This window comes from Wickerhamomyces anomalus (genome assembly GCF_001661255.1).
Source record: "Wickerhamomyces anomalus NRRL Y-366-8 unplaced genomic scaffold WICANscaffold_1, whole genome shotgun sequence".
In the NCBI taxonomy this organism is placed as follows: domain Eukaryota; kingdom Fungi; phylum Ascomycota; class Saccharomycetes; order Phaffomycetales; family Wickerhamomycetaceae; genus Hansenula; species Hansenula anomala.
In genome coordinates this window covers 209,951-235,148 of record NW_017567110.1, presented here as the reverse complement: position 1 = coordinate 235,148, position 25,198 = coordinate 209,951, and the positions used below count along the sequence as shown (strand labels likewise).

At 32.9% G+C, this 25,198-nt stretch overlaps 14 protein-coding genes across 14 annotated transcripts; 4 read left to right on the top strand and 10 right to left on the bottom strand.

Annotated features, from left to right (window-relative positions):
- Positions 1 to 81: 81 nt before the first annotated feature.
- Positions 82 to 2,648, bottom strand: RRN3 (rDNA-binding RNA polymerase I transcriptional factor; the record flags this gene model as incomplete). Its single annotated transcript, XM_019185306.1, has 3 exons — positions 82 to 1,800; positions 1,875 to 2,035; positions 2,612 to 2,648. The coding sequence occupies 3 exons, from the start codon at positions 2,646 to 2,648 to the stop codon at positions 82 to 84; spliced, it is 1,917 nt and encodes a 638-aa protein (XP_019040847.1).
- A 312-nt stretch (positions 2,649 to 2,960) lies between these two features.
- Positions 2,961 to 3,431, top strand: WICANDRAFT_81891 (uncharacterized protein; the record flags this gene model as incomplete). The annotated part of the gene is made up of 1 exon (XM_019185305.1): positions 2,961 to 3,431. One exon carries the CDS (start codon positions 2,961 to 2,963, stop codon positions 3,429 to 3,431), a length of 471 nt encoding a protein of 156 aa, XP_019040846.1.
- Positions 3,432 to 3,921: 490 nt separating this feature from the next.
- On the top strand, positions 3,922 to 5,589 carry PAH1 (phosphatidate phosphatase PAH1; the record flags this gene model as incomplete). The annotated part of the gene is made up of 1 exon (XM_019180554.1): positions 3,922 to 5,589. A coding segment is annotated over one exon (1,668 nt), but the record flags the coding sequence as incomplete, so codon positions are not given.
- A 673-nt stretch (positions 5,590 to 6,262) lies between these two features.
- WICANDRAFT_25123 (alpha/beta fold hydrolase) lies at positions 6,263 to 7,084 on the bottom strand (the record flags this gene model as incomplete). The annotated part of the gene is made up of 1 exon (XM_019181104.1): positions 6,263 to 7,084. The coding sequence occupies one exon, from the start codon at positions 7,082 to 7,084 to the stop codon at positions 6,263 to 6,265; it is 822 nt and encodes a 273-aa protein (XP_019040844.1).
- A 1,003-nt stretch (positions 7,085 to 8,087) lies between these two features.
- On the bottom strand, positions 8,088 to 8,840 carry WICANDRAFT_75842 (uncharacterized protein; the record flags this gene model as incomplete). Its single annotated transcript, XM_019184270.1, has 1 exon — positions 8,088 to 8,840. One exon carries the CDS (start codon positions 8,838 to 8,840, stop codon positions 8,088 to 8,090), a length of 753 nt encoding a protein of 250 aa, XP_019040843.1.
- A 418-nt stretch (positions 8,841 to 9,258) lies between these two features.
- ERG5 (C-22 sterol desaturase) lies at positions 9,259 to 11,068 on the bottom strand. The gene has a single exon (XM_019186051.1). It carries the CDS (start codon positions 11,040 to 11,042, stop codon positions 9,423 to 9,425), a length of 1,620 nt encoding a protein of 539 aa, XP_019040842.1. The 5' UTR covers positions 11,043 to 11,068; the 3' UTR covers positions 9,259 to 9,422.
- WICANDRAFT_102531 (uncharacterized protein) lies at positions 11,038 to 12,571 on the bottom strand (the record flags this gene model as incomplete). Its single annotated transcript, XM_019180357.1, has 1 exon — positions 11,038 to 12,571. The coding sequence occupies one exon, from the start codon at positions 12,569 to 12,571 to the stop codon at positions 11,303 to 11,305; it is 1,269 nt and encodes a 422-aa protein (XP_019040841.1). The 3' UTR covers positions 11,038 to 11,302.
- A 312-nt stretch (positions 12,572 to 12,883) lies between these two features.
- On the bottom strand, positions 12,884 to 15,933 carry WICANDRAFT_98376 (uncharacterized protein; the record flags this gene model as incomplete). Its single annotated transcript, XM_019186652.1, has 3 exons — positions 12,884 to 13,619; positions 14,699 to 14,702; positions 15,702 to 15,933. The coding sequence occupies 3 exons, from the start codon at positions 15,931 to 15,933 to the stop codon at positions 12,884 to 12,886; spliced, it is 972 nt and encodes a 323-aa protein (XP_019040840.1).
- A 905-nt stretch (positions 15,934 to 16,838) lies between these two features.
- On the bottom strand, positions 16,839 to 17,994 carry WICANDRAFT_48591 (uncharacterized protein; the record flags this gene model as incomplete). The annotated part of the gene is made up of 1 exon (XM_019182611.1): positions 16,839 to 17,994. One exon carries the CDS (start codon positions 17,992 to 17,994, stop codon positions 17,023 to 17,025), a length of 972 nt encoding a protein of 323 aa, XP_019040839.1. The 3' UTR covers positions 16,839 to 17,022.
- Positions 17,995 to 18,428: 434 nt separating this feature from the next.
- On the top strand, positions 18,429 to 19,277 carry WICANDRAFT_59714 (uncharacterized protein; the record flags this gene model as incomplete). The annotated part of the gene is made up of 1 exon (XM_019182861.1): positions 18,429 to 19,277. One exon carries the CDS (start codon positions 18,429 to 18,431, stop codon positions 19,275 to 19,277), a length of 849 nt encoding a protein of 282 aa, XP_019040838.1.
- Positions 19,278 to 19,407: 130 nt separating this feature from the next.
- On the bottom strand, positions 19,408 to 20,568 carry PEX12 (ubiquitin-protein ligase peroxin 12; the record flags this gene model as incomplete). Its single annotated transcript, XM_019181365.1, has 1 exon — positions 19,408 to 20,568. One exon carries the CDS (start codon positions 20,566 to 20,568, stop codon positions 19,408 to 19,410), a length of 1,161 nt encoding a protein of 386 aa, XP_019040837.1.
- Positions 20,569 to 20,870: 302 nt separating this feature from the next.
- Positions 20,871 to 22,562, bottom strand: WICANDRAFT_81884 (MATE family efflux transporter; the record flags this gene model as incomplete). Its single annotated transcript, XM_019185304.1, has 1 exon — positions 20,871 to 22,562. The coding sequence occupies one exon, from the start codon at positions 22,560 to 22,562 to the stop codon at positions 20,871 to 20,873; it is 1,692 nt and encodes a 563-aa protein (XP_019040836.1).
- A 272-nt stretch (positions 22,563 to 22,834) lies between these two features.
- On the bottom strand, positions 22,835 to 23,929 carry WICANDRAFT_86548 (uncharacterized protein; the record flags this gene model as incomplete). Its single annotated transcript, XM_019186050.1, has 1 exon — positions 22,835 to 23,929. A coding segment is annotated over exon 1 (793 nt), but the record flags the coding sequence as incomplete, so codon positions are not given.
- Positions 23,930 to 24,268: 339 nt separating this feature from the next.
- FSH1 (putative serine hydrolase) lies at positions 24,269 to 24,964 on the top strand (the record flags this gene model as incomplete). Its single annotated transcript, XM_019181137.1, has 1 exon — positions 24,269 to 24,964. One exon carries the CDS (start codon positions 24,269 to 24,271, stop codon positions 24,962 to 24,964), a length of 696 nt encoding a protein of 231 aa, XP_019040834.1.
- Between the last annotated feature and the right edge of the window lie 234 nt (positions 24,965 to 25,198).

The following is a 25,198-nucleotide window of genomic DNA, read 5'->3' as shown; positions in this document are numbered from 1 at the left end:
GATTACGTAAGAAATGTTAGTGTGATTATGTAAAAATACACAATACAATTCAAGTAAATGCCATTAAATCTTATATTCCACCTATAATTCATCGTCTGACTCGTCGCTATCCATATTCTGGTTCATTGAATTGCGGCGAATAACAGCCTCTTTGGCATCGTTGGCCAAATCATCAAAATCATCAGTATCACTTTCATATTCTTTTGAGATTGAACTCCATTCAATATAATAATCTTTAAGGAATTTCTTTGAATTCTTGAGGAATAGTGGATCAAATGGGAAATATCCTTCAAGATCCACAAATTGTTGTTTTGATAAATTCAATTGACCATTATTCAAAGTATTACCTGAATTATTACCTGAAATACCTTTCAATTTCTCATTTTTATTCTTTTGTATAATGGAAAAACAATATGCAACATTTTCTTGTTGAGCAATTTTGGCAAACATTAAAACAACATTCTCATTACAATATTTTAATGGATTGAATTTTGTGATTAAGATTCTTTGGAAAAATTTATCCATCTCCAATTCCCAATCATCATCTTCATTTTTCAAAATTGAATGTCTAAAGCAAAAAATATAAAGTAAAACTTGAAAAGTTGAATAAAATAATTTAAATCTCTCCATATTTATAGTCCCATCAACTTCCTCTTCACGTCTTTCAACATATCTATTCAACCAACTCATTAAATAACTCAACACATAAACAATTTGATTCTTGTGTAAATTATTAGCTCTTGAAATATATGAACTTAGGTATTGTAATGCTTTAATTCTCTTTTCAATAGTTTCTGATTGTGAGAATGATAAATCAATCAATGTAACCAAGAATGAATCCATCAATTCTGGTGATCTTTGTGTAAAATAAAATAATATAAATTGGGTAGATTTTGTATAATAAGTTGGTAAAATATGAGATTTAAATAATGATGTTAATGTATTGTATAAAATGACGCTTTTCTCTTCCTCCTCTTCTAAACCTGTTTGTAATTGATGTTTTTGTAAATTTTCAAAAACTAAGCTTAGAATATTATCCAATTTTTCTTGTAAATCTTCAATATTTGCAGCTTGTAATGCATGTTCATTAATCTCTTCACCCAATTCATAATCTTCATCTTCTGAATCACTGTCATCTGAATCTTCATCTTCAAAATGTACTTTACGTTTCTCCATATCTTCATCTTCTGATTCATCATCATCGTCTTGATCTTCTTCTTCATCATCAAATTCATCATCATCTAATTCATCCAATTCATTTTGTAATTCCACATCAATTTGAATACAATGTTCAATAATTAATGACCAAACATTATATCTTAATTCAGAACAATATTCATTCAATTTTAATAAATTTGAAACATAATTAATAATTTCATTTTTACCATTATGTTTATTAGGAAAATCTTTAACCAAATTATTATGAACATAATGAATAGAAGTTGGTATTATATTTAAAAAAAATTTCATCAATTCATGATGATAATTTGTTTTATTTAAAGGTAAAATAAATTGTGAAGTTAATACAATTGAAACTTCATTCCACCATTTAGGTAAATATGAACATAAAGTTATAATGAATTTTTTATAAATAGAAATTTCAAAATTTGATAATTTCCACCATTTATGATAATTTATAATTGATAAAATTAAATTCTCACATTTTTTAGAATCTAATTTTGATATATTATTTGTCAAGCTATTTAAAATTATAGCGAAATTTGATGATGAAATAGATTCTGGATTAGTTTTGGGTAGTGAGATTTGATTAGCCAATGTATCTAATTGTATTGAATTGGACTGGAACAAGTGGGGTGTTAGTATATATAAATCATTATAAACAAATCATTTTCAAATAACATTTTTTTACTCACGTTATTATCCAAGGCATCTAATGCTGATTTGATATAAGATTTGTACATCTTCTGTTGAAACTCCACACTGGTATTAGATTGGTCTAGTACATTATTTTCCATATCATTTGATGTTTCTAATTTTCTCTTCTTGATGATGATTTGATTTGTTGTATCTTGATCTTTGCTTATATCCCCTTCCTCTATTTCATCTCTAGATCGCTTGAAATGGTTCTTTTGATGGTCTATCGACATCATGTTTAGAACCTTGTAGTTACCTTTTGTCTTCTTTAATTATTCCTTTGATTCAATGATATTATGAATTCAAAGGTCATCAAGTTTTAATTAATTAAAGATTATGCTTATGAAACTGGTTTGAAAAGTTTATTAGAGAATTTTTTTTTTCTTGATGAAAAAAAAAATAAAAAAAAAAAAATTTTTTTTTCGAAAGTCACGTGACAAGCTAGCGATGAGCTTTGAATAAAATTACAATTATTTGTTTAAAAGGGGTTGGAAGTTAAATGGAGAGTGGGTAGTTGTGTTTATTTCAATTGAATCTGTATTGGTTCCAATTTAACCATCATTTTATCCATTTTGGTGATGATTTTAAAGAATGTGTGTTCAACAATAGGCGTGTGACCGTATAGAAAGTGGATAATCAAATGGATATACTCTGAAGCAATTCAAAAGGCAATGATATATTTGAAAGGTAGCATTTATGATCTGATTCTCATTCACACCCTGGTGAATATTGCTACATCTTGTGAATCGTTTTGCAAATAGTTCAAAAGCCATAGTCACGTGAGTTTTGTGACAAATTATCGACACTTCTACATTGGCAGATTGAAATATAGTTATACGCTGAAAGATGATTTAATGGGCATTTGATGGATCTTTATATGATTATAGACAAAGGAACTGACAAAGTTAGGATTTTCTCTTTGAAAGTGAGTGATACTCCTTTCTGAAGCAGCACTAACACCAGGTTTCTTCTAGAATGGTTTCGTCGGGATTAATACCCATTTTTTTCCCTAATTACACCTGAATTTATCAACTTCATCTTCTTTATGCTATTTATATAACCTTGATTAAGCTAATATCTATAAGATGAAAAGCTCATTTAAAATCCCCATCAGCTTACTGCTACTAGCCATTGGTGTCATTGCCTCACCGTTGAGTATAGGAATCGATGCATTGGTTACCAGACCTCAGAACCTAACAGCAAATGAGATCTGTTTCCTTTTTGAGTATGGAACGGTCTATGGTGAGCCTGGTTGGTTTAGATTCTCTATAATGAGTATTCAGGGCGAGAAACAGACTTTGCTGAGGTATGACAAGAGTGATGCTTTCCAAGAGGTTTTTGTTAATCACGTTGATAGAGAGCTTTTAATTATAAATGGATATGATCAAGACAAGGATTATTGTTCCACTGAGCGAACTGCTTCTTTCTTTCGCCTGGTTAAAAAATCACTCGAGGGAACACTCCGTATGAGATCTGGTCCTGGATGTCGTTCTTGTCGCAAGAAAGAGCCCATTGAGCAACTCTTTGAATTGTTTTGTTATAACAACGTCTATTAAATATACTAATGATATTGAATATTCCCATCACATAGTAGCCTAATAAACACCCTTTTTCCACCGAAAACACCCTAAAAAAAGACACATATAACATCACTAGCAGTACTACTCTCCCAATCACACTTATACCACTCAATTCAACTCTCTTCACCTCCAAAAACTCCCAAAAACCTCCCATTTTAACAGTATGCAATTTGGTGTCATGTGTCCCCGTTTCAAAAAGTCAACAACAGCAAAAAAAAATCAAAATCAAAAAATGCGAAAACGATAATAAAAATTTTGGCACAACAAAAACAACAAAAGGCTGATTTCAAAAGTTTCTTTCCTCATTTCAATCCAGTTGTACTCAGTTCCATTATCCAATTGGAGTCTCAATTGCTTTTGCTGTTTCGCTGGTTGTTTTTGTTTTGCAGTCAAGTCTCGGTCAAGTCGAGATCAAAGTGGCAAGTGTAATAGAAGCTCGCTCGTTTAGCAAAAACATCATTTGTCAATGCAATACGTTGGAAGAGCTTTTGACTCGGTCTCAAAGACTTGGAGTTCCATCAATCCTTCCACTCTTTCTGGGGCAATTGATGTCATTGTCGTGGAGAATGAACACGGTGAATTGAATTGTTCACCTTTCCATGTTCGGTTTGGTAAATTTCAATTATTAAGACCATCTCAGAAAAAAGTTGATTTTATAATAAATGGGAAATTGACAAACTTACCAATGAAATTAGGTGATGGTGGTGAAGCATTCTTTGTCTTTGAAACTTCTAAAAATGTTGATGTTCCAAATGATATGATTACTTCTCCAGTTTTATCTGCAGCTTCATCCCCTGCTTCATCTCCTCCAACTTCTCCAAAGAAAAGTTCAACTTTTAGTTCATTACAAGAACCTGAATTCTTGGATATATCACAATCTTCACCTGATTTAACTGAACCTAAGCCAAAACCTGTTCCAATCCCTTTATCAAATTCTGATCCGGAATTACCAACAAAGACTTCAATAACTTCAACTTCACCACTACCACCTTCATCAACTTCACCAAAAGATGCAACTTTGGAAAAATTACAAAAATTATCGAAAAAATTAACAATGATCAACATACCTACCAAAATTGATAAAAATGGTGATTTATTCCTAGATATGAATGGTTATAAATCAAATGAGCAAAACATTCATGACACTGATGATATCATAAATAAAATCCTTACAGAAGAATTCGGTGATGGTGTAGATATATCATCTTTAATTAAAGAAGATGAAATGGGGAACATTAAAATTTTCTCCAATGATGAATTATCACCACCATTAACATCAGCTTCAGATTCGTTAGATGTCACAAGCATAGCTTCCACTTCTGATGACATTCTCACAAATACAACAAGTTCATCTGCAACAAATTATGTTAAAACACTACGTTTAACTTCTGATCAATTGAAATTTTTGGATTTAAAACAAGGTGAAAATGATCTTTGCTTTAGTGTCGATAAAGGTAAGGCTTTTATCACTTCAAAATTATACCTTTGGAAATCTGATGTCCCTGTGGTGATTTCTGATATTGATGGTACTATAACAAAATCTGATGCATTAGGTCATGTCCTAACTATACTTGGAAGGGATTGGACACATCCTGGTGTGGCTAAACTATTTACTGATATTAAGAGAAACGGGTACAACATCATGTACCTAACTGCAAGATCAGTGGGACAAGCTGATTCCACAAGGTCATATTTAAGAAATATAGAACAAGATGGTGATTCTTTACCTTATGGACCTGTTTTATTATCACCAGATAGAACAATGGCTGCTTTGAAAAGGGAAGTCATATTGAAAAAACCTGAAGTTTTCAAAATGGCGTGTTTAAATGATATCAAGAATTTGTATGGAGAAGGTTATAATCCATTTTATGCAGGTTTTGGTAATAGAATTACAGATGCCCTAAGTTATAGAAGTGTTAATATCCCATCTTCAAGAATTTTCACTATAAACCCTGTGGGGGAAGTTCATATGGAATTGTTAGAATTGGCTGGTTATAAAAGTTCGTATGTTTATATTAATGAATTGGTTGATCATTTTTTCCCACCTGTGGATTCTGGTGATGTTAATGATGAGCATTTCACTGATGTTAATTTTTGGAGAGAACCATTGCCTGATTTAAGTGACCTAAGTGATGAAGAATTGAATAGTGCAGATAAAAATGAATTTAATGAATATAGTAAAAAAGAAAAGGAAAAAATTGATATTGATGAATTGGATAAAAATTATAATGAAGATGAAGATGAAGATTATCAAGAAGGGGATGAAGAGGATGACGACGAGGATGAATATGATGATGGTGATGAATATGATTTGACAGATCAATCCGATGATGGTTCTTATGATGATGATGACGATGAAGAGGATGAATTGGATGAAGAAGATTTAGATCAAGAATTATTAGAAGCACCAATCCATGAACAAGAGGAACAAATCAAACAAGAACAGAAATCAAACCATCAAAATTTACAATCTGGGTTCTTACCATTAACACCTGAAAAAAGTGGATTATCTTTAAATCAAAAAAACGTTAATGGTATACATTCACCAAATAGTTTTATTAAAGCTAGTGATTTAATGAATAAATTGAGTATAAGTGATATGAAAGCTGGTCAGAAAAAGAAATAACAAGAATAAATTGGGCATTGAATTAAAAAGGAAAAGAAAGAATTTACATTGCATATGACGATTTGTATATACGGATGATTTAAAAGAATGGGGTTAGAGAAATAAAATCGTAGCTACACTATGCTCAAGATATACAGACATGTAAACAATATTTGAATTCCATGAGAAAGTGTTTGAACCCTCAATTCTTGATAAACTTGAGAATATCTTCACTAACTTGATCTTTATGAGTGCTACAAACACCATGTGAAGCACCTTTATAAACTTTCTCGGTCGGTTGAGGCAATAATTTCAAAGCAGCTTGACTCGAAGCAATTGGTGGGACAATTTGATCATCATCACCATATAAAACTAGTGTTGGAACATTCATTTTTTTCAAATCCTCTGTTTGATCGGTTGATGAAAAAGCTGTTACACAATCATGTAATGCCTTAATTGATGCTTGCATTCCTTGAAACCAAAAACCTTCAATCAAACCATCAGATTTTGCAGAACCTTCACGATTAAACCCATAGAAAGTTGGAGCCAACTCTTTGAAAAATTTTGATCGATCTTTCAAAACATTGCTTCTAATATCATCAAACACCTCAATTGGTGTACCATTAGGATTAGATTCAGTTTTCAACATCAATGGAGGAATAGCACCAATTAAAACAGCCTTTGAGACATTATTGACACCATGACGACCAATATATCTTGCAACTTCACCACCACCAGTAGAATGTCCAACATGAACAACATTCTTCAATTTCAAATGGTGTACAAGCTCAGCTAAATCATCAGCATATTGGTCCAAATTATTACCATCCCATGGTTGAGAAGATCTACCATGACCTCTACGATCATGTGCAATGACTCTAAAACCCTTGTTGGCTAAATAAATCATTTGATCTTCAAAAGCATCAGCATTTAAGGGCCATCCATGGCTAAAGACAATTGGATCACCAGTACCCCAGTCTTTATAATAAAGATCAGTACCATCAGATAGTTTCAAATAAGGCATGTTTTTTCAAGAATGTTTAATGGAGTACTTATATTGTTATTTGTTATTGATTCATGGAATCAGGGAAATCAGACTGCTTATATAGTATAGTTTAACAGGGATGAAATAACGTTCACGATATTATTAATTGAATTGCTATGGGTATTCTGGAATTGACGAATCAAGATACGTGAACAAAACAGACAGCATTTCAGCCCCAAATACATGATAAATAATAATCATTTCCTATAGGCTGGAATCAATCCTTGTAATTGTCTGCTCAAAATCATTAGAATTCCTAAAGGTTGCTACACTAATATCATAGAATATTCCTCGCTTATAGTCGGGTCTAACAGATTTCGCGAGTAGTTTTACTTTCAAAACCACTTTTCTATCGAAATATTCTAAATTCCAGATCCCATTCTACTTTAATGATCTCTTCATCTAAAATTCATATCCTATTTCGAGCTGGATGTTACTGTGTGTAATGTATCTTGAAGTCATATTGTACAAGTGTGATGTTCACAATGTGGCATTTGTGCTGTGAAAAATAAATGTGTTTTCAAAAACCAACAACTCTTTCTCACAATCCATGACTAGTAATGGAACATATAAAGTTTCCGTTACGTTATTGTCCGCTCGCCTTGCCATGACACTCCTGGCTTATGTCCCTCTGATGGATTTTTAGAGCCCTTTTCCGTCAGTGTTTTGGTTCTGAACTGATCTTATAAGCACACTTTGAACAGCCCATATTTTTTTATTTTTTCGATATGTCTTTTCCAACCATATTTTGTATACCGTTAATTCCATTATTAATAGCTAGTAGCTGTATGAAAGTTGGGTTCTTAAATGATGAACTTTCTCAGTGCTGAAGCTATTCCATAAAATGATATCATGAACTTCAAAAAATCATTGTCAAAGGTGTGTGTGTTTTTTTTAGTATCAAGATATTATTATCAATATTTTTCAAATATCAATTCAATGTAGCTGCTGGTTTATCTACAATTCATCAACAAGAAGTATCTCATTCTTTTGAACTATACGCTGGTAGTTCAGTCTCGGTATATGATGGTAAAAGCTCAACATTTTGATGGAATGTCATGATCATCTTGACAAAGACTTTTGGATATTTTAAGATTTGGTCTGGTGCTAACGCTTTTTCAAATTCTTTCAATTGGTCTTTCAAGTCCATTTTCTGACTTTTAATTATATTCAAAACAAATTGTTCTTCATTTTTTTCTCCTTTATCATAATAATTTGTGATATCAACATTTACAAAAACAACTTTGGTTTCTAAAGGTGGATGCTTCACCAAATATTCAAACAGATCTATTGATTTTATCGATTTTGGGATGTTTATGAATGTGACTCTCATTCGAAAATTATCAATGGCTGGTGCTTTTTTAAACAAAGACCTTGATGGATTTGGATCAATGAAAGCACTCTCGTCATCTTTTCTAATACAATCACCAAAATATTCTAGTTCAGTAACCATATCTGAATCAGCGGGTTTCAAAAGAATAATAGTACCTGAATTTCCTTTATAATCTGTAACAATAAGTTCACTTAAAATCATGGGAATTTCATTAAACTCCCTATGGTCAACATCATCGATTACACGAGGCATGATCTCTTTCAGATTCAAACCCAACTCGCCTATATTTTGAGTTTCAAACACAAGACCATTTCTATCGCCTAGATAATACGATTCTTTTGGCTCGCTCATTCTCACGGTGAATTCATTGTTGCTGGTTCTTTTGAATAGTTTTTTGAACATACTGAATTGATAGGGTCTACACAACAATTGAGACCTTGGAGAAACTCGTGAATTGAGCCTCTATTTATATATCACTTTGGGCCCTTACATTATAGTCTATTGTAGCTGTGAGTTGAAGCCTCTTTGTGACGCATTTTCAAAGCTTCGCCTTTATCTCGAAAACCTAAAAGCATGATCAGGCAGATAAGCTCACAGCCGTTGAAAACATCAACAAGTCGGCCTGGTTCAGCCGTTGATGAAACAGCTATGACGTACTTTGATCAAGTAATTGGATACACTTAATGATATTGATTGGTTGATTGGATGACTCATTGAAGTTGTAGCTCATAAGTTGCTTATGGAGGCTTTGAGATCAGTCATTCTACAAAGATCAAAATTCTACATCTAAAAATCAAAATTTTGTAATTAATAATCAAGCCCAAGACGTACCAGACCATAAAATGTTTATAAATAAATGATGTTGTAGAAAAAAGAGTATATAAGTGTATGTCTGTGAAAAAAAAATGTGTTATACAGAATAGTAAATGTACAAAAAAAATTAACAACTAACCAAAATTTCCAATCTGATTAAGCATAATTTCATTAATGAGAAACAGCAGTTTGAACTGGAGTAAATGGATCTCTTTTGTTGAATGCTAATAATAAATCATCTTTTGGGAAAATAGTGGCAAAGACCTTGATAACTTCAGATAATGGAGTGACTTTATGTTCCAAGTCGTTGAATAAAATAGCTTTACCCAATAATGCAGTAAATGTCATAAAGACATAAGTTTGACCTAAACAAACATGAGGACCAGTACCAAAGACTAACCAATTCTTTTTAGCTTCTGAAGCTTTAGAACCTTCAACCCAACGTTCTGGAATGAATTCTTCTGGATCTTCATAAACTTCTGGATCATGTAATGCAGGGTATAAAGTTGGAATAACCATGGAACCTTTTGGAGCGGAATAAGTTTCATTAACTGGGAAAGATTTCTTAACAACATATGGAACCATAATGACTGGAGGTCTATAACGTAAAGTTTCTCTAACAACCATGTTGGTATAAGTCATCTTATCAATCATTTCTGAAGTTAATGGAGCATTTGGATCATTATTACGAACCTCCAATTGTTCTTTTCTAATCTTTTCAGCAACATCTGGTCTATCAGCAACAATTTGGAATAACCAACAAGCTAATGAAGATGAAGCATCTTGTGAGGCAAATAAAAATGTGAAAATAGCTTCTGAAATTTCTTTATTACTGAATTCTCTGTGTAATAATTTAGCATCTGGATTATCAGATTTACCCTTTTTAGCTTCCTCCATCAAATTAATCCAAGCATCCATAACACAAGTTGGTTTACCACCATTCTTGATATATTTCTTTGCTTCAGCAGCACATTCAGCGAAAATTTTCATAGTCATATCAGCAGTTTTCTTACCATACCAAGTTTTAGTAAATGGGATAATGACTGGGAAATTAACCAATTCTAAAGCAGCGGTAACTAAATAATAATCATCAGCAACTTTTTTAATTTGATCTTCAGTAATATAATCACCACAAAAAGCTTTTAATGATAACCCACACATCATTTCTCTCAATTCATGGAAAAACACTTGTGGACCATCTTTTGAAATGTCATTAAAATGTTTCAAATATTTATCCATAACAACTTCTTGAGTTGGTAAATAAGTACTTAAAGCTTGCTTTGTGAATAACCCATTCAAAGATTTTCTATAATCAACATGAGCTTTACCATCAAGGAAAACCCAATTTTCAGGTCTCAAAATCTTAACAGCGACATCAACAACACAAGGTTTAACATAAGCTGGACTTTGGAAAATCTTTCTAGCCAAATCCCTTGAACTTGCAATGACAACGAATTTATGGAAAATAGAAACACAAGATAATGGACCAGAATCCCATTTTGCCTTATATTCTTCAAATTTTGGATCTAAACTTTCCAAAAATGGACCAATAATAGGCCAGACTTTGAAACGAGGACCAGCAATAGAACCTTTTCTCCATTGGTAGGCAACTTGATCATAAACTAACCCAACAGCAACGAATGTAAATAAAACTTTCCACCATGATAAAGTCTTGATAAAATCAACAATTCCCTCTAATGTAAGGGATTCCTGAAGTGAGTGTAACACTGGGCTCTCGAACGAAGAGATGTTCTGTCCCAGGTTGCTTATAGCTGTCGCAACGGTGGCCATGTTTGTCAAAAGAGCGTGTTTGTGAAATGAATCAGCGATGGGTACAAAAAAACAACGTAATCTTTCAACTTATAAGAAGAATTCAAATTGTAATCAAACGATCCATTTTTTTTCTAAACGAGCTGGGAAAAAAAAATACGAGAAAAAAAAATAAAACGGCCCAAAACGGAAACTTTCTTTTTTGGCGTGTCTGGAAGAATGGTCACGTGAGATTATTTCCTACAACAAATACAAGAGAAAATACTATCATTTGATGCACACTAGTACCAGACAGTGTCTCCTATTTTGAACGAAGGAACATGCTCTCGTGCAGGTTTGGCATTGTCATTGGCTGTCGTTTCCTGTGGAGTCTCAGGGGCCTTGTCACAAACTTTGCATTCCGAACTTAATCGTTCACGAACACTGCTGGTTTTTTTGTGGGATGATGGCTTCGACGTCTTGGTGGAACTTGATGGAGAAGTTTGATTAATAGGGGTATGGACTTCTTCTTGAACGATTGGTTCTTGGACATCCTTATTTGGAACTTCATCTTGCTGTAATTGTTGTGCCAATTTTTCCAATTCTTTGTTCAATGTGTATTTCTTTAGTTTGTTTTCCTCCCTCAACTGAAGTTTCTTTGTGAAAAGGTCAACTTGCTCTTGTAATTGTTTCAACTCCAGACTTTCTTTAACAATCAAGTCATCTTCTTTTGGTATGTCAGACTCTGTTCCTTCTTTTGATGGATCTTCATTAGGTTTCTCATTCATTTGCAACGACAAATTCTTTAAAAATTCAATTTCATTCTTGATGTATTCGAATTTCTCATCTTGATTGGCATTAATTTTGGAAACTTCACCTTCTAAATTTATTATTCTCTCTTCAATTTTTGATGTGGCTGCAACTCCAGTGTTATTACTGTTGTTATTAATCTCTTCAACAATAGGTGTTTCTGATGCTTTTTCATTTGAACCAAATATATCTTGAACATCATTAGGGTCAAAGTTATACTTTGGACTCTCTGGAGGTGTTGAAAGTTTTAATTTTTTCTCCAATTCCAAGTTTTCACACTTCAATTTCTCAACATCAGCTATTAACACATCATTTTGATCCTTATATTTGATTATCTTCTCCTTGGCACCTTTAGCAAATTGATTCAATAGCTCGATCTCCCTTCTTGACTCTTTCAATTCATTCTTTAGATTTTCATTTTCTCTAATGATTTTCTCAATCATATTTGAATTTATCTTTACAACATCATCAACGGGCACCTTATTGCTTATATTTTTGAATAACCTTGAAGTTGTATCTGTATAATTCTGGCCAGCTCTTGCCCTTTGTTTCTCTTTTAAAATATCTGGAGTCCCACCTAGATCTGTGTATTTGTTGTAAAATTGTTTTTGCTTCTGATGGAATGTTTCAGTATCTTTTTGATTCTTCAATGGAGAGCCTCTAAATGCTCTCGGAGCAGCAGCACTTCTTCCTAGCTCAATAGAATTATCCAAGAATGCATATTGTGGTTTGACCTTGTTTGGTGTTGGTGAATAATCCATTGCCTTCTAAATCGTAGCTATTAGCGGTTTGTTGTGATTCAAAGTTAGCGATCGAAAGAACTGATTCCTGAATAATAATGATAGATATGACCGCTTTAAAGCTTCTTAGTGACTGACTGGATGAAAATTTTCTGATCTGTTTATTTGTTTTGATTCCAATCTCTGTCACATTTTGTTTTGTGAAGTTTTTGGGTTTTTCGTTTGTTTACAAAAAAGTCGCGTTTTGTAAATTCGTTGTCATAACAACATCATACATATCTAGACTTCCGAATTAGGATATAAAAGTGTGTATTGGCATATATACTAACATTATTATTGAAATTCCTTAACCTGTGCATCAGCCCAATTCCAAAGCTTTTGAGCAATCCCATTTGTTAAACCTTCTTTAATATCAGGTCTCAGTTCACGAAACTGGCCCCAAGGTCCAATGTATTTCCCATTATCTTCAGTAGTTAGACAAGGGTACAATGCACCAAATAATTCAGTATAAGAGCCATAAACAGGATGAAACATTGCCGCATTAATACACAGTCTTGAGAAATAATTCTTATGGGTTCTTGTGATCTCAGAATTCAAATACCCTGGATGCACCCCAAGACTGATAATATTTGAATCTTTATACTTTTCTCCATAAATGTATGCCTGATACATATTACAAACTTTTGATTGTCCATAGTTTTCTAATGAGTCTGATTTGGAAGAATCTCGCAGTTTATCAAATCTTATACCACCATTTGGAGGTGATGACCAATGTGCAGAAGATGTGATCCAAATAACTCTTGGAGTGGAAAATGGGTTTGCAGCAGCGACTTCAATTAAAGGATGAATCAATTTTTGCAAAAGATGATGACCTAGAACGTTTGTCCCTATATGAAGTTCATACCCTTGAATAGACATTGACCCCTTTTGTGGTTGTAAAACGCCTGCATTTAAGATACTATAATCTATCTTATCAACTAGTATTTCAATTTCTTCAACGGCTGGTTTTATAGTTGTCAAGTCACTTAAATCAACATATATGATATGAATTCTTGCATTCAATTCCACCCTAGTCAATTCGGGATCATTTTTAACCAATTCAGCTTTGATAATCTCTGTAGCTTTTCTTGTCTTTTCTGTGTTTCTATTGAGAAACAACACTGTACAATTCTTTTTCAACATAGCTTTAGCAACTTCATACCCAATACCCGTGTTTGAGCCTGTTATTAATGCAACTTTACCTGATAGATCTGGATATTGTTCTGGAAGATATTCAGGACTTGGAGGTATGAAATCTCTCATCATTTCCCATGTTTTGGAAACCATTGTCAGCTGTACTTGATTGAAGTATCATTCTGTGTTGTAACTTTCAACTCTGTCCTTCCATTCTCTATTTATACCCATCCATAGCCATTCACCAACTTTCCAGACTCAACCTGACCATCAAGCCATGCTCTTTTGACCAGTTCTGGGTACCCAAATTGTTTCTTTGGAATGGACCGTTTTTTTTCCTTGAAGGAATTCGCGAAATTATTGAGATGGCGCTAGTGTCCGAAATCTACTGATTGTGTCAAAATTTCTCAAGATTGATAACGGTTTCTATACAATGATATCCAAAAAGCTTTTTATCAAATTTGAACTGGTATTCAATGAAAATTCAAACAAGTATAAGCACTAGTAAAAAAAGTTTTCAACCGTGATTTAGAAAGGTTTTAATGTTATAAATGTTCCTTGGAAGGAGACGTCAAAACGGCTAACTAACGATCCATCCAATTCATAGCTTTAAAAGGCGAACGATTGCTTTGGTGTCTTTGTGCCCTATATGCACATTGGGTAGTAAATGATTCTTTGCTCTGTGATGTAACTATTTGTGGTACTTTTTCATAACCTTGGCTGTGAACAAAGGGTATCTTTCCAAAGATGTTTGACATGTTGTGTAGATGATACAATTGTTGAAGTTGTTATTTTCAATATCAGAAAAAGAGATATAGGTTTTGATCTAACAAATTTGAAATACTTGTAGGAGTTTCAATCTATCTTTATCCTCTATTTATAGGCCGATAAGTCTGATCATATAACATAGAATTTCAAACGAACAGAAAATAATTCAAAAATACGGCACTGAACGTCCAGCAAAGCTAAAACTACCAGGCTATTTGAGGCTTTCAGTAAAAAAGTTTTAGTACACTTGTGGACTCTTTGATAAATATGCCTGATATTGTTTAAATTCTTCTCAAGCCCCGCTAGTTTATAAAGCTAGGGCATTTTGAAGGGTCTGATCATAAAGAAGAAATGATAATATCTAGAAAGTTTTTCGATTAATATAAGTGTTTAGGCTACCTTTGGAGTTAATCGGCTATACATGTATCTAAAACTATATTCAAAAGCAACATAAATCAACTGAGCTCCAACAATTAGACTCAAGTCGAATAATATTTTTCAACTTCTTCATCTGCTCTATCCCAAAATTTCTGTGCTGTACCATTTGTTAATCCATCTTGGATATCATCTTTTATAACTCTAAATTCACCCCAAGGACCAATATATCTACCGCTATCTTTCAATGTAACCTTTGGACTTAAAGCAGCAAATAGTTCGGTATATGAACCATAAACAGTTGGATAAGTTATCAGCTTCATTACAAATTGACCAAAACTTGAGAAGGATCTTGCCAAATCAGAAGCCAAAATACCAGGATGTACAGCAACACTAATAACATCCTTATATAATTGGCCATATATATAGGCTAGATAGATCACAGCAGCTTTCGATTGACCATAAACTGAGACTTGGTCACATTTTGAAGCATCATGGAAGGAATCCCAATCAATACCACCATTTGGTGGTGAGTTATGATGTGCACCAGATGTTAACCAGGCAACTCTTGGAGTGAAATCTTTTGTAACTGCATTTAATACTAATGGAGTCAAGAATTTTTGTAATAGATGATGTCCGAAAACAATACCAATTTGTAACTCATAATCTTGCTTTGTTTTAGAGCCTTTAGGTGGAGTCATAACCCCAGCATTCAGGATAGTGTAGTGAATTTTGGAAATACCTTTGGATTTGATTGTTTCGGCAGTTTTCTGGAGGCTTGATAAATCATCTAGTTCTGTCTTGACAAAGATTGCTCTTTGAATGATAGAAGTACCAAGCTCTTCTTTAATCTTTTCAATGGCAGCTTTGGTTTTTTCTTCACTTCTATTAGCAAATATGACAGTAGCATTTTGTTTCAATAAGGCTTTGGCACTTTCAAACCCAATACCAGTATTACAACCAGTCACCAATGCAACTTTCCCTGTCAAATCAGGATAATCTTTTGGTAAATAAGTTGGCTTTGATGGCCAGAAATTTCTAAGCAATTCATAAGTAGCGTTAACCATTTTCCACACAGTAAGCAGTAAGCTCTGGGGGTTCAAAATCTGTCAAGTGTTAAAAAGAGATCTATTGTTGGTCTTTTATATTGTTTAATTGTCATCAACCTATTGGTGGGACTTAACGGGGAATTAGATTCTCCATTAAGATAACACCGGGCTGAGCTCTGAACATTTGCTTCTGAAGAACGATTAGCTGGAATTAGCGGATTGTTATAGGTTTGGGCTAATTACTGCGATAGTATAGACTGTTGGTTCAAAATCTAAATATTCTGTCTTTAAATTGGCACGGCTCAACTAGTCAGGGTCTTGAATCGGGTTAAAAGTGCGGAGGCGCTTATGTCCGATTGATCGATCACTAGTGTGTAATTTGGAACGCTGCTTAGTCGAACGTATTGAACATATTATTGCACAAAATTAATTGAAATCAGAAAAAAAAACATGATTAATTTGTAAGATATTAATGATTTTTAAACTCATGTTGGCGCACTGCACTATAATATAAATTAAGCATGAGCAGAATTAACTAGACGTCCGACGTATTTGAAAATATTATAATATTTAGCTCATGATCATATTAATTATTTAGTAATTATTTAGCTTCGTTATTTATAGTCAAACAAAAGATGATCAGGTAACTTTCAAGCTGTTGAAGTGCACAAACATGAATAAAATTAGCATTAAAACTTTGGAGGCTGTGCATTCTATACATTTTAGATGATTTTGTCAAAATAGATTTGTTCTGGAGTACCATAAAGAAGCTAATTTCCAATAGCTAATTTGGACAAAAAATCAAGTGGATGCTTTATTAAAAATGCTTAATTAATCTTACGTGAATTTCAGAGTTCTTTTTGATATTGAGTAAGAATAACTTGGGCTCTTCAATTCTCATTCCCATTCTCAACTTTCAAGAAAACTTTGAAAGTTAGTACTGAGCCTAAATGACTTTGTAGTTTAAACTTCCGGCATCATATTATCATATATGTGTATATAATTGGGTAATTTCCTAACTAAGACGTCATCATAATTTCAACATAATACGTACTCAAATCAATCTGAAGATTTTATCGTACTATCAATTCGGATTTGGCAAACTCTTCACAGGTATGGCTCAACCTCTTTTGATGCCCAATCCCAAAACTTCTGAGCAGTTCCATCACTTAAACCTTTTTGAATATCATCCCTGAGCTCTCTGAATTCACCCCAAGGACCAATATATCTTCCATTATTTTCTAACGTAACATCTGAGCTTAGAGCTCCATATAATTCAGTATAGGATCCATAAACTGCTGGGTAGAGAAATTTCTTCAAAATATATTGTTGCAGTGAGCCATATGACCTTTGTAATTCAGAATTTAAATAGCCAGGATGAACAGCGACACTTATAATACCATCATCCTTGTGTAATTTTCCATAGATATAAGCTTGATAAATGTTACCTGTTTTAGATTGTCCATAAGACATCATTGAACCTGAATTACTAGCATCATGGAAACTATCCCAATTAATACCACCTTTTGGATAAGAGTATAAATGGGCAGAAGACGTTAGCCAAACGACCCTTGGATTGAAGTCTGGTGTAACTGCATTCAAGACTAATGGTGTTAACAGTTCTTGTAATAAATGATGACCAAGAACATTTGTACCAATTTGCAATTCATAACCTTGCTTTGTTTTAGAGCCATTAGGTGGAGACATAACACCTGCATTCAGGATGGTGTAGTGAATTTTATCAATTTTGGACTTGATAATTTGATCAACAGCTGGTTTGATACTTGATAAATCACCTAAATCTGCGTTAATTAAATGAATTTTTTCATCTAAACTTTCCACATTAGCCAATTCCTTTTTGATACGTTCAATGGCACCTTTTGTTTTTTCCATATTTCTATTCACAAATAAAACAGTAGCATTTTGTTTCAACAATGCTTTTGCACTTTCATATCCAACTCCAGTGTTTGAGCCTGTAACTAAAGCAACCTTGCCTGTTAAATCTGGATAGTCTTGTGGTAGGTATTTTGGTTTTGGAGGACAGAAATCCTTTAATGTTTCCCACGTTGGACTGACCATGATGTGATGATAAATCTGTATGCTTTCCAATGAGCTTTCAAAATAATAAAAGTATTATATTTGAGATATTGGAAACTCCTCTTTATATAACAACTTCTCGTCCGTTAAACCCACCAGCAATTAAAGTCCATTAACTCCAATCTGAGAGGGAAATGAGCAGTAAGCAATTAAATAGATACATCACATCATTGATTACTTGACAACTCTGCTTGCACGATTTCCAATCAAACAGTCTTTCTAAGGCCCAAGGGCACCAAATTTCAAGCATCAAATCTCACAAAGTTGAGGTCAATTTTTTCCACAGAACGCATTCGCGATTTCGCGATTTTAGCCAATCAAAAAACTTCGCGAATTAATCTTGAACAAAACATCAACATCAATGCTCAACATTTGAAACAAACAAGATCAATTTATCACCCACAATTACTACCAATATGAGTGCCAAAAGAGTAGCATTGCATCCACTAGTGATGCTCAACTTATCAGACCATTATATAAGACATCAACAGCAGAGCACAGCTGTGGCAAATGGCCGTTTGTTGGGAGTATTACTAGGTAATGAAGGTAAAGATGGTTCTTTACAATTGATCAATTCATTTGAATTTGCATTTCAAGATGACGGGGTTCCAGATCTAAGCTATTTACAAACAAGACTCGAACAACAATCGGTGATCCTACCTAACGAATATTTGGTTGGTGTTTATGAAATTAAACAAAAACATGAATTGAAACCAAGTGATGAAATTTTACAATTACATGATTTACTAAAAGAGTATAATGTTGATCTTGTAACGTTAGTTTTCAACCCTGAGCTTTCGTTGAAAAAATTCACAAATCAGAAGTTTGTCAAGATATATGATAATCAATTGAATGATTTAAAATATAGCGTTGATACAAAAGAGGCTGAAAAAGTTGCAGTTGATACAGTATTGGATGTTAAAGATGTCGAAAATGAGGATGAATTGAATAAGGCCACTGATCAAATTGAATCTCAATCATTTATTTTAAAGACTTTGCACTCTAAGATTGAACTAATATTGGAGTATTTAACCAAAACAGATCCGGCTTCAACCCCAGGTTATTATGATATTTTACGTCAAGTGAATTCATTCATTTCCAAAGTGCAATCTAAACAAAATGACGATATAAAGACTAAATTGATTGATTTGGAAACTGATTATAATATGTTGATTTCCTTAGGGACGATGAATGATACGATAAAAGGGTTGGATTCTATTAATTTGGATTTGAAAAAATATGATAGTCAACCTGTAACGGAATAATGAAGAAACAACATCGATTAATGCTACGAATATCAACCTCAAGGGCTTTTGGAAGTGTGTCTACAGTAGTCCCAATACATGAAAGTTTATGACAAATCTTTATTTACGTACATTATATTTCTCATTAATCTTATATCATTAATCTTCTAACACCATCAACTTTCCATTCTTTAGCAGCATTAGAATATCTACACCCAATCAATCTTCTCCCAGTAATTGGACATCTACCACCTTTTACTGGATCACTCTCCATTAAATATCTCATAATGCATGGATAACAAAAAACATGACCAGTTTCAATAACTGCAGGATTTGTTATTTGATTTGAACAAATTGGACAAATATCTGTCTTTGTGATTGGAATTTTAGAGGAATTTGGTGGTGGGATATCTTTATCTATTAAATTTTGTTGATTTTTAGAAATTTTTGATGCAAATTCTGATGAATTCCACCATTCAAGAAATTTTAATAGGAAAATTGCCAATGGGAAAACTGTAGTTGATAATTTCATCATTAATGATTTTAGAGGTTTATAATAGACTGATAGCATCCTGTTCAAATGTTGACCAAATGATGGTGGACGTGTTCTAGTGCTTGTTGAGGATGTTTCAGGTTTTGTTGTTGTTGATGATTTCTTATCATGTAGGTCATAATCAAATTGGGATAAACGTGCATATTCAATCTTTAATAGGTAATCAATAAATGATGGGGATTTTGTACGTCCCGATAGATATAAAATTTGGAAAACAACATTCAATAGTTTTATAATTGATAATAAATATGGATATACTTTAACATAATAATATTTTAGTTTATTTGTCAAAGTGGTTGGTTTTAAAGTTTTCAGCAACACTTTACCATATAGTTTCTCATAAATTACATCTAATTTCTCATTAACATAAGCACCACCAACCAAGTTTATTAAACTTGCATAAATTTGCCAATTTGATAATCTTTTCTTTGTTTCAATCATTTCAAAAATCTTGTGATTCTTATCTTTAATATTAATCTTGTTTAAAGTTTGTCTTTTCAATCCATAGAAATTCTCTGTGAAGCTTGAATTCCATTTTGATAAGTAATGATACTCGACAAGACCTCTAAACACCAAGTTCAACTCATCAAATTTCATTGCAAATTTCAACAACAAGTTTGGATATTTTTGAGCATAATGAACAATTATATAACGTAATGAGGGGGACAACAATTGCTCTAGTTCATTTGAAGATATGATTTCAAATATCGTGGGTGTTGAATCCAACGATCTTGAGTCTAAAGAAGAGTAATAATCCATGATAATCTGATCAAATTGTGATCTTTTTGAATGTTGTTTATTATGACTGTTCTTTGATGTGTTTTTCAACTTTCTCCACGAAATTTGAAATACAAAACGGATTCGCGGAATTGCGCGAAATCATTTGTTCGCGAACTCGTTTTGCAAACTGAATCAACATAACCTTTGTGATACAAAATTTAGATTTAAAAAAAGAACTAATATTTCTATTATTTGACTTATATGCTAATTATAAAACCAATGCAAAAAAACAAACAAAAACCACACTGAACCCGTTTGTTGTAATGGCCCTGCCATTATTTTTACTCTTCATTTCTTTTTCTGGCATCAACAACAATTTTATCCCAATCAGCACCGATAAAGACGATATAAAATTGTAATAAACACATTGAAATTAATCCAGATATAATACCAATCCATAAACCGGCAATATTCATATCATATTTGAAAGTCATAATGTAAGAAATTGGTAATCCAACAACATAAAATGAAAAAATATTAATATATGAACCAATTTTTTGAACACCTTGACCACGTAAACAACCTGCAGAACATGCATTTAAACAATCAATGATTTCCATAATTGATAACAATGGTAACACTCCTGCAACTTTTGATATAACTTCTTCATCATTTGTGAAAAAACTTGTAATTTGATAACGAAATTTCAAAATAATTAAACTATTTATAATCCCAATAATTAAACCAAGATTCATTGATGCAGTACAACATTTTTTAGCATTCACGACTAAAGAAGCACCAATATAATTAGCAACTCTTGTTGCGGTGGCAATGGAAACACTAAAAGGAACTTGATAAGCTAATGCGGCAATTGAACAAACGACACTTTGAGATGCCAATTCTGTAGTACCTAATCTTGAAGCCATTAATGTAACAATTTCAAATCCAAGGAATTCAGCCTCCACCATAACAACACCAGGCAACGCTAAATGGATCATTTTGGACCAATTTGTAAAAGCTTGATTAATTTGGAAATTTTGTGGCCAACATTTTAAAACTTTTTGATCATAAATTGTATAACATAATAAACCTAATGGCATTAACCAATAATTTATAGTGATTGCAATTGGGGCACCAATGTAACCTAATTCGAATTTCCAAACTAAAACCCAGTTTAATAATGCATTTAATGGGGCACAAACTAATAAAACATAAGTGGATGCATGGAAAACACCTTGACATTGTAAAAATCTTTTACCACATTCAAATAATATGAAACCTGGCATACCAATACTAACAATTTGTAAATATTTAGCAGCGATTAAAACTAATTCATAATCTTTAACCATTAAACTTAATAAATTTGTGGAAAACCATACCCATATTATAGAAATTGGTATAAAACAAGTTATAGCGAAAATTGCACATCTAATAAATTGTAACCCAACTAATTCAAATTTCCCTGCACCAAAAGCTTGGGAGCATAAAGTATCTAAACATGTAGTTAACCCTTGAATTGCTGCAAAACCTGTTATATTTGCAGTCATTGAACCTAATGTAATACCAGCTAATTCAGCTTTCCCAATATGACCAACAGAGAAAATTGAGGCAAGGGATAATGAGTTTTGTAAAAGAAAAGTTATAACTAAAGGTAATGCGGATTTAGTTAAGGCATTGATTTCTAAATGATGTGAAGTTTTCAATAATCCATTTTTAACAGCAGTTTCCCAAGTTGATGGTATGATATCACTATTTGAATCTTCTGTGATTAGATTGTTGTTTTGTAATAAGTTACGTTCTTCGGATAATAGCTCACGAGAACGACGGTTTGATGACTCTTCTGTATAGAAATATGGGTCTTCTTGTAATAAAGGTCTTGTTTCAACTTGTTCCTCTTCATCACCCTCATTATCAACGTCAATGATTCGTTTTATAAAAAAGTCTTGAGGGGAATAGAGAGCTGGCTTCCCCTGGGAGTAGACCAAAGAGGCTCTTCTCTGGTCATTTGTGTGCTTGAACTGATGATCTTTCATCTTTCTCTTCTTCTGCTCTCTTCGTTATTAAAATCGTAGTAAAACGTTGCAAACAAGTGGGTATTAAATGGTTTTTCATGGAATTTTCTTTTTTTAAAATTTTCGGTCCTTTGCGTGCGCTCGCCAACTTTTGACACATTGATAAACGGCAACCTGCAAAAATTTTCACACTACGAATCGCAAAAGTAAACAATGAAAAGCAGCCAGAAAAGCCATAGTTTTGTTAGATTTATAAGGGTTTGTTGTGTTTAATTATATTTTTGTTTTCTACTCCATTGTAAAAGCGATTTTTCTAGCCTTGTGCTGGTCAAAAATCTCATATGCTTCCGACACTTGTGATAATGGCAGCTTCATATCAATAAAATCATCAAATTTATGTGCAACTCTTTGGAAAACCTTGAAAGAATCATCAAATATAGAACGAACTGGACAACGACCAAACTGTAACGAGATGTTTTTCAAATAACATTCTAATCCATCCATTGGTAAAGGTTCATGGTGATAACCTATTGAACTAATAAATCCAGCAGAACGAACAGAATTAAAACCTAATCTTAAAGCTGCAGCATTCCCAACAACTTCAAAAATCGCATCTGCCCCACGATTTGCTATTGTTTTGGATTTGATAAAGCCTGGTACATCTTTAACATTATTCAAATTTATTGGAATTGCACCTAGTTTTTCAGCTTCAACCAATCTTGACTCCACAGTGTCTGCAATATACAACTTTTGAATACCCAATTCCTTAGCAGCTGCAACACAACATAATCCAACAGGACCTGCACCTAGTTGTAAAATAACGTCATTAGCAATTCTTTTAGGATCATATGCAATTTTTTTCAAATAATTATTAACACATAACCAACCAGTTGGGAAAATATCACTCATCAATAAAGCAGTGTAAGGATTCATATGTGAAGGCAATGGATATAAAACAGAATCAGCATAAGGAATACGAACATATTCAGCTTGACCACCATTCAAAGCCCAAGTTCCAAACACTTTTGAGTCAATACATGAACTACTTAGTCCATCTTTACAAGCCCAACATTCACCACATTGAGATGTAAATGTACTTAGGACATCATCACCAGGTTTGAAATCATGAACATCATCACCAACAGCGACAACTGTACCATTGAATTCATGGCCAGTGATATAATCTGCATTTTTAGGTACAACATCACCTCTATACATGTGTAATTCAGTTCCACAAAGAGCAGTAGCTTTGATCTTGATTATAGCATCTTTTGGAGATTGGATCTCAGGGATTGGGACTTGTTGCAATTGGATGTCTCTTGGTCCTTTGAAGACCGAGGCCATCATAGTCTTTGTAGTTGCTGGCATTGTTGATTGTGTGAATTAACCTAAAACTAACTATAATCTCATTTCTCATTCCATTCATCACTTTATATACACGTTAACCCGCACCATTGTCACCATGACTTTGGACTGATTGTTAATGGTAAATTTCTCAAATGAAAAATCATCACTTTAAACTTTCTCGGAGTTGGAATTCCCAAAAACGAAAAATTGGGGTAAAAATGTTTTGATTTCCGTTTTGGGAAAGTGACTATTTGGGAAATGGTTATGGCTACGGTCATGTGACTAGCGGACTTAAGTTCAAATACGTCCTAAATTAAAACATTTTCTTCTTTTTATTTACTTTTAGTTTTAGTTCTTCATCATCATCATCAATAATAATAATGGCAACTACTAAAGTCTTGTGTTTGCATGGATTCCTTCAAAACGGGAAAGTCTTTTCTGAGAAATCTTCAGGTATCAGAAAGCTATTGAAAAAATCAAATATCCAACTAGATTATATCGATGGTCCAACTATTTTAGAAAAGAAGGATTTACCTTTTGAAATTGATGATGCCAAATGGCAAGAGATTTTAGATGCCTCTTTGAATAAAGCTTGGTTTTATCATGATGATATCTCTAAAAACTTGGATTTAACTGAAGCTATTAAAACTGTTGTTAATCATATTAAAGAAAACGGTCCATATGATGGTATCTTGGGTTTCAGTCAAGGTGCTGCAGTTTCCACCATCATTGCAAACACTATCAAACAACTAATTCCAGAACATGATTATTTTAAATTCTCAATCACATTTTCAGGTTATTCATTCACTGAGCCAAAACCTGATAATGAAAATGAATTACAAATCACTGAAAAATTCCAATCAAGTTTTAAAGTTCCTGAAGATTTATCAACTAAATGTATTTTCGTCTATGGTTTAGGTGATCAAGCTGTCCCTGCTGTTAGATCAAAATATCTTGCTGGATTATACCCTGAACACATTAAAAAAGTTTTCGAACATGAAGGTGGTCATATGGTTCCAAACAAAAAAGATTTCTTGAAGCCTATTGTTGATGAGATTAATGAATCATTAAAATAGAGTGAGAATAGAAAATTATAGAGTTTTGATAGATAAAAGTTTGTTTTTTGATGTTTTGTAGTGGAAATTGTTCCTTTCTCCATTCGCGAATGTTGTGATTGATAAATTTAAACAATTGTGAGCCATTTTCTTTTATAGCAGTTTATTGTTTTGTCCAACGTTCAAAAGGTTTTTGAAGCAAATAAAGTACTGTATATCGTTTTAGATATTGAAACCTTAACTGCTATAGTTTGA

What these genes read in the sequence shown, in the direction of transcription:
- ERG5 (XM_019186051.1), bottom strand. Translation starts at nt 11,042, where the DNA reads ATGGCCACCGTTGCGACAGCTATAAGCAACCTGGGACAGAACATCTCT.